The sequence below is a fragment of the Candoia aspera genome, chromosome 2 (assembly GCF_035149785.1).
Source record: "Candoia aspera isolate rCanAsp1 chromosome 2, rCanAsp1.hap2, whole genome shotgun sequence".
Lineage (NCBI taxonomy): Eukaryota > Metazoa > Chordata > Lepidosauria > Squamata > Boidae > Candoia > Candoia aspera.
The window spans coordinates 8,218,920-8,239,101 of record NC_086154.1 but is presented as its reverse complement, the minus strand read 5'-3'; the positions used below and the strand labels follow the sequence as shown (position 1 = coordinate 8,239,101).

The 20,182-nt window shown below is 46.3% G+C and overlaps 2 protein-coding genes across 3 annotated transcripts in view; both read right to left on the bottom strand.

Moving 5' to 3' along the window:
- Positions 1–9,514, bottom strand: part of LOC134492099 (zinc finger protein 268-like) — a 32,874-nt gene extending 23,360 nt beyond the window's left edge. The window contains exons 1-2 of one of the 2 annotated variants that reach the window (XM_063296250.1): positions 9,428–9,514; positions 2,327–4,487 (exon numbers count right to left, since the gene is read on the bottom strand). In XM_063296250.1, the coding sequence (XP_063152320.1) occupies positions 2,327–3,993 (1,667 nt within the window). In that variant the 5' untranslated portion in view covers positions 3,994–4,487; positions 9,428–9,514. Of the gene's footprint in view, positions 1–207; positions 4,488–9,427 lie in introns of those variants that run through there. The other variant, XM_063296249.1, reaches the window with a different exon arrangement.
- A 2,716-nt stretch (positions 9,515–12,230) lies between these two features.
- On the bottom strand, positions 12,231–19,532 carry LOC134492098 (zinc finger protein 883-like). The gene is made up of 4 exons (XM_063296248.1): positions 19,270–19,532; positions 17,305–17,431; positions 15,731–15,817; positions 12,231–14,348 (listed from the first exon to the last, which is right to left on the bottom strand). The coding sequence occupies exons 1-4, from the start codon at positions 19,276–19,278 to the stop codon at positions 12,712–12,714; spliced, it is 1,860 nt and encodes a 619-aa protein (XP_063152318.1). The 5' UTR covers positions 19,279–19,532; the 3' UTR covers positions 12,231–12,711.
- Between the last annotated feature and the right edge of the window lie 650 nt (positions 19,533–20,182).

The following is a 20,182-nucleotide window of genomic DNA, read 5'->3' as shown; positions in this document are numbered from 1 at the left end:
TTTCAGAAGGGGAGGGGTCACAAAAGTCAAGAGGAGGCCACAAGGCCCAGTATTAATGTCCCGTTTGGTTGGCAGCAACGGATTTAGCGCTGAGGGAGGCTTCACACAGCCATTGGTTATTTTCACCTCTGCCACCACTGGCACCTCTGAAAGGTAGGAAAAAGTGGAATGGCTCCTTTAGAAAGAAACAGAAAAAAGCCCATTAAGGAAGCTTTTTGTTTGTTTACTCACAAGAAGGGAACACAGCATAGACTGCAGAGTACAATTTGAATAGAATTGATAAGTCTTCAGTTAACCCTGCAGAACCAACCACTAAATATGGGGAGAAATTCAAGAACGGGATGAGCGCAAGATACTGGTGGGCCTGAGCAGGGCTTCCCGATCTGTATCTCCTAAGAGAAAAGTCCCGACTGCAGGATGGATCTTTCTATAAATGCACTGACACCATCCATGTCCAAGAAGATATCGCTCTACAATTGGCAATGCCCCAAAAATGGCAAACTTACAAAATAAATCCTGAGGGAAAGAAGCATTGGCAGCTCCTGCCCATAATAAAATGGGACGTCATAACAGGTGTGCACAAAAATACGGCACCAAAAAAGAGCAAGAGAGAGGAAGGGGGAGAGAAGTAAATATAATTTGAACAGTTTAAAGTTCAACAACTTTGCAGACCTTTAAATTTGAAGCCACTCCGAGCTTGAGGCTCAGGCCAAAAGAGCCTCTTGCTTCCTCCCCACCCCACCCTGGTCCTGCTTGTTGAGTGTCCTTCTGCAAAGGGATCATATGCAGAGTGACCTACTAGGAAAAAAAATGATAACCTGACGTCAGGACGCCATCCTGCCGTCCTTCCTGAGATAGACGGGTTTTGTAGTAACTAGATTTAGTTAGCATGAGGCTTGTGATGATTAGCTAGAGTGCTTGCCAGACAGAAGAAGAGCTGCTAGAGATAGGAATTTATTTATTTGAATTTGTATCACTGCCCATCGTCCCCAACAGGAATGGCATGCTGGTGGTTGAAGGTGGGAAAAGAGGAACCAGACACCAAGGTCGTCCAGCTGGGAACACCAAAGACTGACAGGTTAGAGTTACGGGAAGCAAGCCGGTGGGGGAGGGGAGGTGGGGGAGTGCCTGAGAATCTGCCATGTTTAAATTTGTGTTTGCGCCCGCATCTGCTTAATCTGCTCTTTGCTCTTAATCCCTATCCACTTCTATTGACTAAAGAACTTTTCCATGTCCTTCCATGGCTTGTGGCGAGAGTCCATATCATTAACATCAGAGGGGTGGATTGTCACACCTGATCTCTGAACTGGGTTCCTGAAATGAACAAGCCTTGAATTCTTTGGGGTCTTCTGAACTCAGCAAAATCAGGATCACTCATCTGCACGGCTAAAATACCACTTAGCGGCTACAAGTAATTTTCCTCTCTTTTCTTGTAGGGATTCAGTGGAAAAACTTCAAAAGAATCCCTGAGAAAGGAGGGAAAGAAATGGAAACATCTCCCATGTCTTGGGAGCTCTGCCTTTTCTCAGCCCCACGTTCACAGCAACGCTGACACTACCCAGTTTCTTTCCTTCTCAAAAGCCATGAATGGTTCTTACACAATCCATTTCTAGACATAAAACATCTTCCGCTGTGCAGTTCTTTTCTCCCACCTCCACCACCGAGGGGGATGCAACAAAAGGCTCAGCCCCTTGGCACTGCTATCGCCCACAGCCGTCCAAGGCTAACAAGAGGCACCTCCAGGCAAACACGATCACAGCAGGGGCTGCTCATAAACCTGGAGATCCTACGCTCAAAACTACAATCCCTTTTCTCTTCAGCTCAATCTTCCTGCCGCTCTTATCCATCATGTTCAACTGCAAGGCAGAAGAGCCTTTCCGTCTGAAACTTTACACGGCTTTTGTCACTGTCACAAACTTCCCCAATATATTCTCTCATAAACCCTGAGTGCTCCACTTTTTTTTTCATGTATCTTTTAGGACCTGCAGTAGCTTACTGGGAAGTTCTGCTGAGAGCCAGACACGGGTAGTTGGCCTTTCTCAAACAAACATTTTACAATTTTTTTCTCTCCTCCCTCATCTCTCATACTGAGACGTCTGACCAAAAACAAATCAGCCCAGAAATTAAATACTTCACGTTTCAGCTGGATGTTCAATGGGAGATGAGAAGTGAAATTCAAGCCTTCTCTACACTCATCACCTTCTGCCTCATGTGGATGTCCTTGTGTCTGCTAAGGGAGGAATTTATTCTGAAGCACTCTCCACAGTCTGGGCATTTGAAGGGTTTCTCTCCTATGTGTAAAGCTACATGATTTATAAGGCCAGACCTAAGACTGAAATCTTTCCCACAATCTGGACACTCATATGATTCCTCTCCTTTGTGAGTCCTCTGGTGTGTTACCATGTGGGAATTCGAAATGAAACTTTTCCCACAATACAGACATTCATAAGGGTTGTACCCTGTGTGAGTCCTCTTGTGTATCACCAGTTGGGAATTCCAACTGAAACTTTTCCCACAATCCTGACACTCATAGGGTTTCTCCCCAGTGTGAGTCCTCTGGTGAGTCACCAGCTGTGAATTCCGACTGAAACTTTTCCCACAATACAAACATTCATATGGTTTCTCTCCTGTGTGAATCCTCTGGTGGTTCACCAGGCTGGACTTCGCGCTGAAACTTTTCCCGCAATCTGGACACTCATACGGTTTCTCTCCTGTGTGAGTCCTCTGGTGTATCACCAGTTCGGAATTCCGACTGAAACTTTTCCCACAATCCGGACACTGATACGGTTTCTCTCCTGTGTGAGTCCTGTGGTGGTTCACCAGGTGGGAATTCTGACTGAAACTTTTCCCACAATCCAGACACTCATATGGTTTCTCTCCTGTGTGAGTCCTCTGGTGCGACACCAGGTGACAATTTTGACTGAAACTCTTCCCACAATCCAGACACTCATATGGTTTCTCTCCTGTGTGAGTCCTCTGGTGTATCACCAGGTGGGAATTCAAACTGAAACTTTTCCCACAATATGGACACTCATGTGGTTTTTCTCCTGTGTGAGTCCTCTGGTGCAACACAAGGTGACAATTCTGACTGAAATGTTTCCCACAATCCGGACACTCATAGGGTTTCTCTCCTGTGTGAGTGCTCTGGTGCGTCACCAGGCTGGACTTCCAACGGAAACTTTTCCCACAATCCGGACACTCGTACGGTTTCTCTCCTGTGTGAGTCCCCTGGTGGCTCACAAGTTCGGAATTCCGACTGAAACTTTTCCCACAATCCGGACACTCATACGGTTTCTCTCCTGTGTGAGTCCTCTGGTGTACCACAAGGCTGGACTTCTCACTGAAACTTTTCCCACAATCCGGACACTCATACGGTTTCTCTCCTGTGTGAGTCCTCTGGTGTATCACCAGGTGTGAATTCTGACTGAAATTTTTTCCACAATCCAGACACTCATACGGTTTCTCTCCTGTGTGAGTCCTCTGGTGTATCACCAGGTGGGAATTCTGACTGAAACTTTTCCCACAATCCAGACATTCATAGGGTTTCTCTCCTGTGTGAGTCCTCTGGTGTATCACCAGGCTGGACTTCTCACTGAAGTGTTTCCCACAATCCGGACACTCATACGGTTTCTCTCCTGTGTGAGTCCTCTGGTGGTTCACCAGGTGGGAAGTCTGACTGAAACTTTTCCCACAATCCGGACACTTATACGGTTTCTCTCCTGTGTGAGTCCTCTGATGTATCACCAGGTATGAATTCTGACTGAATTTTTTTCCACAATCCGGACACTGGTACAGTTTCTCTCCTGTGTGAGTCCTCTGGTGTCTCAACAGTTTGGAATTCTGACTGAAACCTGTCCCACGATCTGGACACTCATATGGTTTCTCCCTGGTGTGAGTCCTCTTGTGATTCACCAGGGTGGCGTCCTTGCTAAAGCTTTTGGTGCCTTGAGAACACAGGTTGGGCTTCTCATCTGCGTGGGTCCTCTCGTGCATAATCACTTGTGATCTGTAATCTGTGCTTTTCCCACAATATACACCTCTGTTGGGCTTTTCCACCAATGATATTCTTGGATTTTCGAGGAGATCGAAACGATTTCTGATCCCTTGTTTGGTGGTGCTTTGATTCAAGTGACTGTTTCCTTCCTCACAGGGTTAGGCTTGCTTTACTGTCTGCCCTATGTGGCTAGCCAGGTGACCTCTTCCTCCCCACTGACTTCCAGATATTTCCCTCTTTCTCGGAATTTGGAAATTGTCCCCCTTGATGTTTTCATGGAATATTTGAGTTCCACATAATCAATTTTTTCCAGCTCAAAAACTCTCTTCCAGTTTTTCTCTTCCTTGTCTGTCACCTGCTGTGGAAGGAGAAGAGTTTTGGGGTTCTCTGGAGTAAGTGGAAAAGATTTGATTGCTGGCTTGATTTGCTTTCCTTTTTAATGCTGCTTGTGATTCTCAGTTGTCGCAAAGGCTCTTATTGGTATCCTTTTTCTCTGTAAGATTCACATAAAATTAATTATTATCTATAAAATGGCTGCGCAACATGTGCAAACAACAACAAAACAGCATACATTACAATGAAAAAGGAAAAGTGCCAAAACGCTAGATTAACCTCTAACAGTCATTATGATTCATTTGACACATAGAAGACTATTGAGGTCTGAGTTCAAATCCTTAAATTCACTTGTTTACTTGGGTCAATCAGATTCTTAACACTTAAAGGACTATCTTCAAGGATATCTGGAAATGCTGGGGATAGATTCTACACATACACAAAGATGCACACAGAGAGAAATACAGATACACACACCCACAAATGTATGTATGTAGAAAATCCATGAAATATGTATGTATGTATGTATGAAATATGTATGTAGAAAAACTGTGAAGGGCCACCCAAGACAGGAAGGTCATGACAGAGAGTTCAGACTAAATAAGATCCCTGGGGAAGGTAACAGCAACCCACCCCAGTATTCTTGCCGTGAAAACTAAATGGATCAGTACAACCAGGGATATGTCCGATGGGAAGATGAGACTCCCAGGTCAGATGATGGTCAAAATGCTACTGGGGAGGAACAGAGGATGAGTTCATCTAGCCCCAGATCTGATGATGCAGCTAGCTCAAAGCCGAAAGGACGGCTAGCAGCCGACAGTGCTGGTGGTGAACGGCGAATCCGATGTTCTAAGGATCAACACACCGTTGGAACCTGGAATGTAAGACCTATGAGCCAGGGCAAATTGGATGTGGTTATTGGTGAGATGTCAAGATTAAAGATAGACATTTTGGGTGTCATTGAACTGAAATGGACTGGAATGGGCCACTTCACATCAGATGACCACCAGATCTACTATTGTGGACAAGAGGATCACAGAAGAAATGGAGTAGCCTTCATAATTAATAGTAAAGTGGCTAAAGCAGTGCTTGGATACAATCCAAAAAACGATAGAATGATCTCAGTTCAAATTCAGGGCAAGCCATCTAACATCACATGATCCAAATATACGCCCCAACCACAGATGCTGAAGAAGCTGAAGTAGAGCAGTTCTATGAGGATCTGCAGCACCTACTGGACAATACGCCTAAGAGACGTTGTTTTCATCACAGGAGACTGGAATGCTAAGGTGGGCAGTCAAATGACACCTGGAATTACAGGTAAGCATGGCCTGGGAGAACAAAATGAAGCAGGACATAGGCTGATAGAATTTTGCCAAGACAACTCACTCTGCATAACAAACACTCTCTTCCAACAACCTAAGAGACAGCTTTATACATGGACTTACCAGACGGAAAACACCGAAATCAGATTGACTACATCCTTTGCAGCCAAAGGTGGCGGACATCTATACAGTTGGTAAAAACAAGACCTGGAGCTGACTGTAGTTCAGATCACAAACTTCTTCTTGCACAATTTAGGATCAGACTAAAGAGATTAGGGAAGACCCACAGATCAGTTAGATATGAGCTCACTAATATTCCTAAGGAATATGCAGTGGAAGTGAAGAATAGATTGAAGCGACTGGATTTAGTACATAGGATCCTGGAAGAACTATGGACAGAAGTTCACAACATTGTTCAGGAGGTGGCAACAAAATACATCCCAAAGAAAGAGAAAACCAAAGGCAAAATGGCTGTCTGCTGAGACACCAGAAGTACCCAAGAAAGAAGGAAAGCAAAAGGCAATAGCGATAGAGGAAGATATACCCAATTAAATGAAAATTCCAGAGGTTAGCCAGAAGAGATAAGGAATTATTTTTAAACAAGCAATGAGTGGAAGTGGAAGAAGACAATAGAATAGGAAGGACAAGAGACCTCTTCCAGAAAATTAGAAACATCAGAGGTAAATTCCAGGCAAAAATGGGTATGATCAAAAACAAAGGTGGCAAGGACCTAACAGAAGAAGAAGAGATCAAGAAAAGGTGGCAAGAATATACAGAAGACCTGTATAGGAAGAATAACAATATCGGGGATAGCTTTGACGGTGTGGTCAGTGAGCTAGAGCCAGACATCCTGAAGGGTGAGGTTGATTGGGCCTTAAGAAGGATTGCTAATAACAAGGCAGCAGGAGACAACGGTATCCCAGCTGAACTGTTCAAAATCTTGCGAGATGATGCTGTCAAGATAATGCATGCCATATGCCAGCAAATTTGGAAAACACAAGAATGGCCATCAGATTGGAAAAAATCAACTTATATCCCCATACCTAAAAAAGGAAACACTAAAGAATGTTCAAACTATCAAACAGTGGCACTCATTTCACATGCCAGTAAGGTAATGCTCAAGATCCTGCAAGGTAGACTTCAGCAATTCATGGAGCGAGAATTGTCAGATGTACAAGCTGGGTTTAGAAAAGGCAGAGGAACTAGGGGCCAAATTGCCAATATCCGCTGGATAATGGAAAAAGCCAGGGAGTTTCAGAAAAACATCTATTTCTGTTTTATTGTCTATTCTAAAGCCTTTGACTGTGTGGACCGTAACAAATTGTGGCAAGTTTTTAGTGGTATGGGGATACCAAGTCATCTTGTCTGCCTCCTGAGAAATCTGTATAATGACCAAGTAGCAATGGTAGGAACAGACCATGGAACAACAGACTGGTTTAAGATTGGGAAAGAAGTACGGCAGGGCTGTATACTCTCACCCTACCTATTCAACTTGTACGCAGAACACATCATGTGATGTGCTGTGCTTGAAGAATCCAAGGCTGGGCTTAAAATCGCTGGAAGAAACATTAACAATCTCAGATATGCAGATGATACCACTTTGATGGCTGAAAGTGAGGAGGAACTGAGGAGCCTTATGATGAAGGTGAAAGAAGAAAGTGCAAAAGCTGGCTTGCAGCTAAACCTCAAAAAAACCAGGATTATGGCAACCAGCTTGACTGATAACTGGCAAATAGAGGGAGAAAACGTACAGGCAGTGACAGACTTTGTATTTCTAGGTGCAAAGATTACTGCAGATGCTGACTGCAGCCAGGAAATCAGAAGACGTTTAATCCTTGGGAGAAGAGCAATGACAAATCTCGATAAAATAGTTAAGAGCAGAGACATCACACTGACAACAAAGGTCCGCATAGTTAAAGCAATGGTATTCCCAGTAGTGGGGACGTGGTGGCGCTGCGGGTTAAACCGCTGAGCTGTCGATCGGAAGGTCGGCGGTTCGAAACCGCGCGGCGGGGTGAGCTCCCGTTGTTAATCCCAGCTCCTGCTCACCTAGCAGTTCGAAAACATGCAAATGTGAGTAGATCAATAGGTACCACTTCGGCGGGAAGGTAACGGCGTTCCGAGTCGTCATGCTGGCCACATGACCCGGAAGTGTCTATGACAACGCCGGCTCCAAGGCTTAGAAACGGAGATGAGCACCGCCCCCTAGAGTCGGATTCGACTGGACTTTACGTCAAGGGAAACCTTTACCTTTACCTATTCCCAGTAGTAACATATGGCTGCGAGAGCTGGACCATTGGGAAGACTGGGAGATGGAAGATAAATGCTTTGGAACTGTGGTGTTGGAGTAAAATGCTGAGAGTGCCTTGGACTGCAAGAAAATCAAACCAGTCCATCCTCCAGGAAATAAAGCCAGACTGCTCACTTGAGGGAATGATATTAAAGGCAAAACTGAAGTACTTTGGCCACATAAGGAGAAGACAGGACACCCTGGAGAAGATGCTAATGCTAGGGGAAGTGGAAGGCAAAAGGAAGAGGGGCCGACCAGCAGCAAGATGGATGGGTGATATTCTAGGTGACAGACTCGTCTTTGGGGGACCCGGGAGTGGCGACGACCAGCAGGAAGCTCTGGCGCGGTCTGTTCCATGAAGTCACAAAGAGTCGGAAGCGACTGAACGAATAAAAAACAACAGAAAATCCATCTGTAATTCAGCCTACAAAATGTCCCAGAAGTGGGTATGGCCAAACCTTTGGGGCTACTTTGAGAGGGCTGGGAGGCTTCAACAGATGAAATGGTGCCCAAAGCCTCTGCAAGTTTTAAAGCACGAGTTTTGTCCATTCAACTCCTCAGGTCCAAATAAGAAAAGGGCAGAAAATCCTGTTCACAACCACTCTGGGCACATCACTGTACAATACAGGTAGTCCTCCTTTCTGACTGCAATTGGGACCAGCAACTCTGTCACTAAGCAGCTTGCTCATTAAGTTGCTCTCCGAGTGACATGATTGGGGGGAAAATTGGATATAGAAATAAAAAAATAGAGATGACGTCACACGAATGTGCTGACTTACATCAGTTCTGGCTGTAGTCATTAAGCAAATCATGAGGTGAGTTGGGCTGAGAGAGAGCGACTGGCCCAAGGTCTCCCAGCCGCCTTTCATGCCTGAGGCCGGACTAGAACTCACCGTCTCCCGGTTTCTAGCCCGGTGCCTTAACCACTAGACCACCCTGGCTAGTTTGCCAGCACCCAAATCGCTTTGAGGGCCACAACTCTGAGGACCGGTTGGAAGTCTCCTTTTCAGTGCCATTTGAACGGTCACTAAACAAGAGGTAAGCGAGGACTACCTCTACACCTGAACGCCCCAAATCGCCCCCAGTGGCTATTTTAAAAAAAGGGCTGGGTCAAGCAGGGTCGGACCTGGTTAATACAGGGATGGGAGAGTCTGTTGGCTGGACTCGGAAGGAAAAAAAAACCAAAACGTCCCGGGAGGCAGCAGTGGCAGATCCGTCCCGTGCGGTTGCCAAGGAAACAGCATCTCCCCAAAATCACAGAGCGTCAACGCGGACGCGAAGGAGACCCTCTAAATCTCCCGACCGCCAGGAAACTGCCTGCCCCGGTTTCAAAGCGCGCAGCTCCCGAGGCAGGAAACGCGGGGAGGGGCGGCGCGGGGCGCAGCCGGCGTTTTCCGGCGGGGTCGCTCACCTGGCTCTCCCCGCGGAGGAAACGAGGCAGCCCCGCGCGCTCCCGCCCTCGCCTCCCTCCCGGCCTCCGCTCACCTCCCGCCGCTGCTGCTCCGACCCCGCGAAGACCACAGAGCGCTCCTCCGCGCCGCTCTCCCCCCAGGCGGGAGCCGGAACAGGAACTTCCTCTGCCCCCCTCCACTCCTCCGACATCCCCTCTAGCCATCCAATACTCCATTGTTTCAGCTCTGCCCCTCCCCCTCCCGTTGCATGTCGGTCCTCAGCAACCACAGAGGCCGCTGCTGGATTGACAGCTTTCTGGCGCGGGGTTTGCTTGTTTCTACAGCGCCATCTAGCGACACGTGGCTGAAAACCCCACCGGTCTGGTCTCTACCCTAAGGCTTGGCAAGATTTCTTGATTGATTTTGAGCCATCCAGTCCTTTTCGACTCCCGGCGACCACATGGATAGATTTTCTCCATGACGATCTATCCCTAACCTGTTCTTTGAGGTCTCCCAAGGGTGCACTCATCGCCACTGCAACTGGGCAAAAGGACGAGTGAGCTTTCAGCCTGAAGAATTCCCAGGCCGCTTGGGCACACTTGGAGGGCACCAGCTTGCAGATCAAAAGCTGATGGAAAGAATCCTGCGCTTTCACAGGGCTTGGCTCTTGGTGGAGATCAAAACCTCTCTACCTCCTAAAATTTTGTTCCTGATTTCCTGGGGCTCAAAAGGATTTAGGTGCCGGGAACCCCAGCAGGCCACAGGCTCCAAGAGAGCCAGCTTTTCTCTCACGTGGCCAGGGCTGCTTTGAAGCATGCCCAGGGTCTTGGAGCCGGCGTTCCCACGAAGCCAGCTTTGTTCCTGAAGGAGGAAATTCTAAATCTGCTAAAGGCTCAATCAATGCCATGTGCGCCTGTAAATTCGCTTGCACAGGAATCTCCCTTAGGTCAAAGCGAGAGAGACACCTACGCAGCAGTGCCTAGAAAAAGGGGCTTAGAAAGAGGGGGAGACTGTCTCTATATGGTAAAAGGAACTGATAAACTTTCCAGAGAAACATTTCAAAGGGTTGTCAAAAGGGTGGTACTACGCATGTGCACGCAGAAGTGTATACAAAGTGCCATACTCTTTGTCTGAGAGACATTCGTTTTTTTCATTAGAAATTTTGATTCATTAGAAATTAGAAGTTTTTCACTGTCTGCTACACAATTCCATCTGAGCGAGCCCGAATACTGGAGAGCCAAGGGGGCAAAGGGATCATTTGAATGCTCATCATTTTGTTTCACTGTATCCTATGCCAGGGAATTTTTTTCTTTGTTTTTAACTCAGTACCTTGATAATTGGGGAGCTGTGTGGGGAGAACCGTTGGCATTAAAGCATGCCATCCTGAGAGGCAAAAAGTTTGTTCATGTAGGTAGGAAGGCAGGTAAGTGGGAATAAAATGAGGGAAAGAGCCTCTTTATGTCAGTTTTATTTTAATCCAGATCCCATCATGGAAGAGAGTTTAGAGTGAAGAGCTGAAACGGCCCCGTCCAACCACCATCACCCTCCACACCATGTTAGATCTGCATCAAAAGTGGCAGGGCAGGGTGCCCCTCCAAATTCAACAATAAAATTACTCAAAAAACACACCAACGTAAAAAGAGCAGAAATTTCTTTTTCTGCTTTTCATCTTGTGTTCTACCACTGCTGCCAAAACTTTCACCAGTGTCAACAAGAAAAGTGAAAACATCTCTTTTTAATTCAGGCTAGACAAGGTGCTTAAATAACAATGAAGGTTTTAAGAAAATGAAGAAGACAGTATATAGTGGCAAAGAGGGAAAATGCATGTGTTTTCTTTTGGTATAAATTTTATTTTCAGTCTCACAAACATTTGCATATACTGGTTATCTAATGCTGCCTGACTGGAAATCTCAGCCTTCCCCATCGGTAGCCCCCAAAGAATTGTCTCATTACATGTTCAACTTCTCAAACACATCTCCCCCCTCAACAGCTTCTGCTCCCAGGTATCTCCCCCCCATCCAAGGATACCCCAGCCCATAGCCCACATCAGCAAGGTCCGGGGGCTTTGACCTGACTCTCAAGCCAAATTAAATTTATGACTTCAGATAATACATTTATGGTCTTATGGAACTCACTGCTACAAGATAGGGTGATGGTGAAACGCTTGGCTATCTTTCAGACAGGACTGAGGTTAAAAGTCTTTTATACAGACCAAAATAATTCTGCCACTGAGTGTCAGCTCCTGGGGAACAAGGCTGAGAGACGGAACCACTGTCTCCTTGCCCCATTTCTTAGAAATGTTTAACCGGGTGGTATGAAACAAGAGGATGGTAGATAAGTAGGTAAGTAGACTTATCTAATCTAGCAACTCTTCTCAGAATCTTAAATCTTATGCCCTTTTGTCATAAAACAACATGCTGAGCCAGAATGTGGCATCGAGGGTCAAAAACATCAGGATTGCAGCCTCAAAACTCTGACAACAAAGGTCCGCATAGTTAAAGCAATGGTGTTCCCCGTAGTAACATATGGCTGTGAGAGCTGGACCATAAGGAAGGCTGAGTGAAGGAAGATCGATGCTTTTGAACTGTGGTGTTGGAGGAAAATTCTGAGAGTGCCTTGGACTGCAAGAAGATCCAACCAGTCCATCCTCCAGGAAATTAAGCCAGACTGCTCACTTGAGGGAACGATATTAAAGGCAAAACTGAAATACTTTGGCCACATAAGGAGAAGACAGGACACCCTGGAGAAGATGCTGATGCTCGGGAGAGTGGAGGGCAAAAGGAAGAGGGGCCGACCAAGGGCAAGATGGATGGATGATATTCTAGAGGTGACGGACTCGTCCCTGGGGGAGCTGGGGGTGTTGACGACCGACAGGAAGCTCTGGCGTGGGCTGGTCCATGAAGTCACGAAGAGTCGGAAGCGACTAAACGAATAAACAACAACAACATCCCTGCGTGGCATGCTGGTTTTAATTTATCCAGGCTGCAATGCCCACTAGGTGGCAGCAGATACTCAAAAAACTAACTCATTTAGCCACCTAGTGGCTGTCTGCATTTTTGCAGGCCAGATCTAAAAACCTTAACCAAGTCTGAATGCTGCCTAGTTAACCATGGTTTATCTTCTTGTGTGAACCCAGCCAAGTCAGTTTCCTCTGACGCCTTAAAACAGTTTGTGCCGGTAATGAGTTCACACATGGCGAAGAAAGCTACTGACTGTTGCCCTGTATTTTAATGATTTACTCCCAGGGGAGTTCTTTGAAGAAAAAGAAGGGTATCTATCTGGTAGAAGCTCTCTTGGTAGTCTCTGCATTTCTATAGTCTTAGAAGGGAAAAGATGTGGCCTGTGACGCTTCTTTCCATGTTGCAGGCATGATGATGATTAATCCCTGCTGTGGGCTTTTTCATGCGTTGCAAGTTTCCCACGCTGACCGAAACTCTTCCCACACTCCACGCATTTCAATGGTTTCTCCGTGTGAGTCCTTCGATGTACAGTAAGGACTGCACTCTTCACGAAGCTCTTTCCGCACTCAGTACATTCATAGGGTTTCTCCCCCGTATGTGTCCTTTCGTGTATGGTAAGGCTACCTTTTCGGCCAAAGCTCTTTCCGCACTCACTACATTTATGTGGCTTCTCCCCTGTGTGAGTCCTCTGATGGGAAGTAAGTGACCCATTCACACTGAAACTTTTCCCACATTCCATACATTTATACGGTTTCTCCCCTGTGTGGGTTCTCTGATGAACGATAAGGACTGAACTCTTGACAAAGCTCTTCCCACACTGCAGACACGTGTACGGCTTCTCCCCCAGGTGTGTTCTTTCGTGTAAGGTAAGGTTACTCTTACAATTGAAGCTCTTCCCACATGCGCCGCATTTATACGGTTTTTCCCCCGTGTGAGTCCTCTGATGGGAAGTAAGGGATCCATTCACGCTGAAGCTCTTTCCACACACCTTACATTTATACGGTTTCTCTCCTGTGTGGCTTTTCTGATGTTGAGTAAGGTGCGCACTCTGGCTGAACCTCATGCCGCACCTTGTGCACTTATAAGGTTTCTCCCCTGTGTGGATTCTTTTATGGATAGTAACGCTATTCCTACGGCTGAAGTTCTTCCCACAGTCCATGCATTTGTATGGCTTCTCTCCTGTGTGGCTCCTTTCATGCAGAATAAGGAGTGAACTTCGCACAAAGGCCTTTCCACATTCCATACATTTATAGGGCTTCTCCCCTCGGTGGGTTCGTTCGTGTGTGGTGAGGGTGTTCCTATGACTGAAGCTCTTTCCGCACTCCAGACATTTATACGGTTTCTCCCCCGTGTGACTCCTTTGATGTACAATGAGGAGAGAACTCAAGACAAAGGTCTTCCCACACTTCAGGCATTTATAGGGCTTTTCCCCCGTGTGCGTGCGTTCATGGATAGTCAGGCTGCTACTACAGCTGAATCGCTTTCCACACCAGCTGCATCTGTAGGGTTTCTCCCCTGTGTGAGTTCTTTGATGCAAGGTGAGGTGACTTTTGACCCGGAAGCTCTGTTCACATTCTGCACATGGATAGGGTTTCTCCCGGGTATGACTCCGATAATGAAAAAGCAGGTGTGAATTCCACCTGAAGCTCTTTCCACACTCCAGGCACTGATAAGGGTTCCCCCTTGTGTGGATCCTCTCATGTTTAGCGAGCGTCTGACTATTACGGAAGCTCTTTCCACATTCTATACATTCGTGTGGATTTTCTTTTGCATTTATCCCGCTTTGGGTACTTAATTTCGATTTAGGTTTCTCCATTTTTTCACTCATTGAGTAGTTTCTCTTTCTGTTTCCCATCACATCTCTGGAGATTAGATGTTTCGGGATGTCAACTCCACGAGAAATACAGCATTTCTTCTTCCCTTTCTTTGATTGGGTGCTCTCTTGGTTTTTGATGTCCGCTAGACTTTCACACGTCCCTTTTCCTCTCTGATGTCTGGCTGTTTCTAATGACAAGAGGGTCAGCTCCCAATGACGGTCACTGCCTTGTTCCTCACCTGCTCAGGATAAAAGGAAAAGGAAAGCAAGTTAAAAAAATAACAGTTACATTAAATTTTAGTCCCCTGAATTACTTTTCACTTTTTAACTCTAGAAAGTTCCTGGTCCTGGGTTAGTATGCTATATGAACCTGGCTTAGAGGAGGAGATAAATTTATTTATTTGGTTTCTATGGTCACCCAACTCCCAAAAGTGACTCTGGGTGGCTTATCTCTGGCTAGAATCATAAAAGGCAAAGGAATCTTTGCTCTCCTCTCAGCCACTCATGCTTTGGTCACCTTCCGGATGGACTGCTGTAATCCGCTCTATGTGGGGCTTCCCTTGAAGCGTATCCAGAAGCTTCAGCTGGTGCATAATGCAGCAGCGCAGGCAGTTATGTTTGTTTCCACAACTGCATGTTACACCTCTGCTCCGCGAGTTGCATTGGTTGCCAGTTTGGTCCAATTCAAGGTGCTGGTTATGACCTTTAAAGCCACGGGGCCAGCTTATTTGAGGGACCGCCTCTCCCCGGTTACACCGACTTATCTAGGCCTAGGGCGCCCAATTTTGGGGGCACCAAAATGGAAAAGACTTCTGAAAAACACAATAAAAAAGTGAAAAGCTGCAATGCTATAGTCTGTGCCCGCTTGAGGGTTAAGTATAATTTCTCAGAATTGTCGCCATACGACAACAATGGGCGCTCATGTAATAAAAACGATTTACTGCGATTCACAGTAGATAGGGTGAAAATGTCTGAGAAAAGAAAAAGGTTGACCAGGCTGAAAATCTGGCTGGGAATTCTGGGAGGTGAAGTCCACACATCTTAGAGTTGCTAGGGCTGAAAAGCACTGGAGTAGGCCGTATCTGCTTTCCATATAAAATAAATAGTGTTTATTTATGTCCTAACAGCCAGGAACCACGCTGAGACAAGGAATAGGTCTCTAGTGTTTTATTACTGCTACATAACAGAGAATCCTAACAAACTGAAGAAGCGTGGGAAAAACCCAGACATATAAACCCCAAAGGCTAAGGTGGGCCCGATCTGTGTCTCTTTGAATGGCCACCTAATTCCTCAGTACTACGCATGCGCTTTACAGCCTGGATGGGAGCCCCCTGCTCGCCATCCTTACTCATGACAATTTATCAGAGACAGCCAGAGTGGGGTAGTGGGGAAAGGGCTGGACTACGGGGAGGGGGAGACCCAGCTTCTGATCCCCAATCAGCCGTAAAAGCTCCCGTGGAGCCCCTGGGCCAGCTCCCTTTGAGTCTACCTCCTTTTCTGAAGGGCGGGATATACAGTAAATCCAGCCAACGAAGAAATAACCCTGAATTGATGCCTTCTCCATGGCATTATTCATCCTCTGTTCGCTTTTAATAGCATCACCACCCGCTGAATTGGCTACCTCTCCACGGATCTCCTTCTCTGGCATCTTGAACAAGCAGATCGCTTCCTTCTTCCAGTCGAGAAATGAGCTCAGGTTTGGGGATATCTGTCAAACAAAGAGACCAGCAGGTCATTCTGAATCTAAAATCTTCAGGTCTTCCAAATGCAATGGCACTCCCCCGAAACCAAGAGGGTGGAAAAACAAGACTAAAAACCTCCAGCTAATGAAGGAAATGGGAGAACCCAGGGCCCAAACAGAACTCTGTCTTTCTTATTAGATATGTTCACTGCCAAAATGACTCCGGGCAGTAAACAACAAATAAAAACATCCAAGGATAAAAACAATATTAAAATAACCATGGTAAAATCAGAATTGAGCTTTGTTTACATTTACCCTTGATTTTAGAGGGAGAAAATGTAGAAGCAGTGAAAGACTTTGTATTTCTAGGTGCGAAGATTACTGCAGATGCTGACTGCAGTCAGGAAATCAGAAGACGCTTAATCCTTGGGAGAAGAGCAATGACAAATCTCGATAAAATAGTTAAGAGCAGAGACATCACACTGACAACAAAGGTCCGCATAGTTAAAGCAATGGTGTTCCCCGTAGTAACATATGGCTGCGAGAGCTGGACCATAAGGAAGGCTGAGCGAAGGAAGATCGATGCTTTTGAACTGTGGTGTTGGAGGAAAATTCTGAGAGTGCCTTGGACTGCAAGATCAAACCAGTCCATCCTCCAGGAAATAAAGCCAGACTGCTCACTTGAGGGAATGATATTAAAGGCAAAACTGAAATACTTTGGCCACATAAGGGGAAGACAGGACACCCTGGAGAAGATGCTGATGCTGGGGAGAGTGGAGGGCAAAAGGAAGAGGGGCCGACCAAGGGCAAGGTGGATGGAGGATATTCTAGAGGTGACGGACTCGTCCCTGGGGGAGCTGGGAGTGTTGACGACCGACAGGAAGCTCTGGCATGGGCTGGTCCATGAAGTCACGAAGTGTCATGAGCACTGATGGTGAGCAGGAGGGGGCCCCTATCCAGGGGGGAAAACTCACGCATAGTAGCGAGGAATTGAGCAGTCATTCAAAGAGACACAGAACAGACCCACCTTGACTTTTGGGGGTTACCTGTCTGGGTTTTCTCACGCTTCTTCAGTTTGTTAGGATTGATGTCCTAACAGGCAGGAACCATGCTGAGATGAGGAATAATCTCTAGTGTTTTATTACTGCTACAGTAGACAGAAAATCCTACCAAACTGAAGAAGCGTGAGAAAATCCAGACAGGTAACCCCCAAAAGTCAAGGCGGGTCTGTTCTGTGTCTCTTTGAATGACTGCTCAATTCCTCGCTACTACGCATGAGTTTTCCCCACTGGATAGGGGCCCCCTCCTGCTCACCATCAGTGCTCATGACACGAAGAGTTGGAAGCGACTGAATGAATAAACAACAACCACCCTTGATTTAATCATGGATGAGCCAATGGGCCTGTCTGTCTGTCTGTATCTATATATAATATATAATATTATATATGTATATGTTTATGTATGTATGTATAAATAAATAAATAAATAAATGAATGAATGAATCAGGTCCTCACCTCCAGAGGCCACGTAGCTATAAGTCTCCAGCATGACATCCTTATAGAGAGCTTGCTGGCTGGGATCCAGTAGATCCCACTCCCTTTCTGTGAAATACAAGGCCACCTCGTCAAAGGACACCAGGGGCTGAAAGAAGAAAAGGTTGCGTTCAGAAAGATGGCACCAACTCACAGATAGAAAAAGAGCCTTCTTAATAGATACCCCTCTGCATATGCTTTCGATTATGCTTTTTATTTTATTTACATTTGTTCCATTTCTGCATGAGCAGAGAATACGGTAGAGGCAGGAGGGCTGCAGATCCCCAGCACTGTGTCTGGGGATGCCAGTTCTCTGCAAACCTTAATCCCCTCTTTAGGACAAAGGCAGTTGACTTGCTAAAAAGCTAAGGGCTCATCCACAGCATCCTTCTTATCCCCATTCATGCCTCATTTTATTCCCAAGGAGGGTCCCAAAGTTTTCCTAACAAATAGAAATGGCAAGCAACTAAGTCAACTGGGGCAGGAGGAAATCTCCATGGGGAGCAGGGGTGGGTGGGCACAGCCTGAAGGGTTGGTAGATATCAGAGAAATCCAAGCATTGGCACTGTTTCTATTCCCAACGGCAGCCAGTTGGTCTGTGGACAAGCCTCTGTCCAACAGCCATTTTGGGGGAGCACCCACCGAATTTCATCCTTCCAAATGGGCCCAACCAGGTACCAAAGGCATAGATAAAAACTATCCGAAACAGGAATGAAAATGTCCCTTGGACACCTGGAGAACAAACTAGGCTTCCAAGGAGCTCAGGGACCCACCTCAATGTCAGCCTGGGATCGTCTTAATAGGCCACCACATCTTCTTTGCTTATGATTCATTATCTGGTTATCTCATGGATAGGCATCACTGGCCAATCTTGGCTGGTCTAGAGAGCATTCTCAACAGGCAGTCTGGAAAACAGGCCAAATGGCTGTTGGGGGAGCATGGCCAGTCCCCAAATATCAATTATTCTCCCACCACCACCTTTGGCCTCTATCCAATGGCTCTTCTACCATCTCATTTAGCACCTTTCTTCTAGCCAGGCTATTCCATCAGCACTGGGCCTCACTCAAATTTTGCTCCCCTAAGAATTTCTCTTGAAATCTATCTATCTATCTATCTATCTATCTATCTATCTATCTATCTATCTATCTATCTATCTATCTATCTATATTTTTATCACCACCCATCTCCCCCACGTGGGACCCAGGAGCTGCTCATTAGGAGATTATGCCTGAGGTTGGCCCTTTCCCTTGCAGATGGTTGATTTCCATCTAAAGAAATCCACTTTATGGTAATAGTAGCAAAAATTAAAATAAAAGCAATGCAGAGTTATCGGCACGCTGGGTGCCATTCCAAAAAGCCTTGGAGGGCACTTAGGAAATCTGTGCATGTACATAGCCAGCTTGGTCTAGTGGTGAAGGCAATGGGCTAGAAACCAGGAGGCCGTGAGTTCTAGACCTGCCTAAGGCATGAAAGCCGGCTGGGTGACCTTGGGCCAGTCGCTCTCTCTCAGCCCAACCCACCTCACAGGGTTTCCGTTGTGGGGAAAAGAGGAGGAGGAAGGAGTATTTGGTATGGTTGCTGCCTTGAGGTATTTATAAAAATAATAAAGGCAGGTTAGAAAATCAATCAATCAATCAATAAATAAAATGTCCACCTGTCAATTAAAAAGGCCACACTGCTTAGATCCACACATATACTACGCCGATACATTACGACATTCCAGGTTCTTGGGAAAAACTCGATGCAAATGAAGACCAACACCAACTAAAGAACTGGCAGCTGTGATTTCACGTTGTTGTGTATAAAATAATAATATAATATAGAGCATGGACCTTCCTAGCCCAGGACTCCAGGCTGTAACCTGTAGCAGAGTATGGGAGTGCTGTCCCCCAAATACAGTTTTTCTCTTTTCCTAAAATTAATTTGCCCTTAAATGTCCCTTCTTACCTGCCACATCTGCCCAACACCTCCTTCCCCGCCAGCCCGAGAAAGACAGGATCCCAATGGCACTTCAGTTTCCACTGCAGGCAGAAGGAGGGTACACCGGGTCTTTCCTGGGATTTTGGGATCGGCTGCTCTGGAAGAGAAGCAAAGCTGGTTCCTGGAGACTCATTGTAGGGCAAAAGAAAGAGGTGACAGGAGGACCTGCCACACCTTTGGGTCTCGTGGATTTAGTCAGCATAAGCTCCTTCAAACTTTACAGGAGTAGAAACTGGGGTAGCTTGAGATACAGGTAGTTCCCCTTCTTATTTTCCTTCCCTTATTAAATTCAGCTGCAACCCTGAGCTTGGTGACACTTTAAAAACTAGCACGTTCTTTGTGACATAAGTGGAGCCCAACTGCAGCAGTGTTTCAGCTAAAATACTTAGAATCATACAATCATAGGGCTGGAAGGGACCTCAGAGGTCTTCTAGTCCAACCCCCTGCCCGGGGCAGGAATCCTCAGACCATTCCGAACAAATGGCTGTCCAGTCTTTCCCTAAAAGCCTTGTATGAAGATCTGGCTCTAAGTCACCTTTCTAAGCAATGACGGGTCTTTTCTGAAAACACATTCCCCAACGTGACACGCTTCAAAAGTGCTGGGGTTGCAATTCCCAACCAGTTTGGAAAAAGGTGAGAAGACGCTGCCACAGTCCCAGTTATCACACAGGATGTTGCAGTACAGGTAGTCCTCACTTAACAACAGTAACTGGGACCGGAATTTCTGTCGCTAAGTGATGCGGTCATAAAGCGTGATGTCATGTGACTGCATTGCTCAGCAACGGCAATCCTGGCATTCCCCACTGCCATCGTTAAGCAAGGATTGTGGGTCGTTAAGAGAGTCCCAGGTGGCTCACAAGCCAGCCAGCCAGCAGGTAAG

Bases quoted from the DNA above. Each gene is read 5' to 3' on its own strand.
- LOC134492098 (XM_063296248.1), bottom strand. The intron at 15,818-17,304 runs GTGAGGACCTGA...TTTGTTTGACAG, and splicing joins TAGCTACGTGGCCTCTGGAG to ATATCCCCAAACCTGAGCTC. The intron at 14,349-15,730 runs GTAGCCAATTCA...TATCCTGAGCAG, and splicing joins AGAAGGAGATCCGTGGAGAG to GTGAGGAACAAGGCAGTGAC.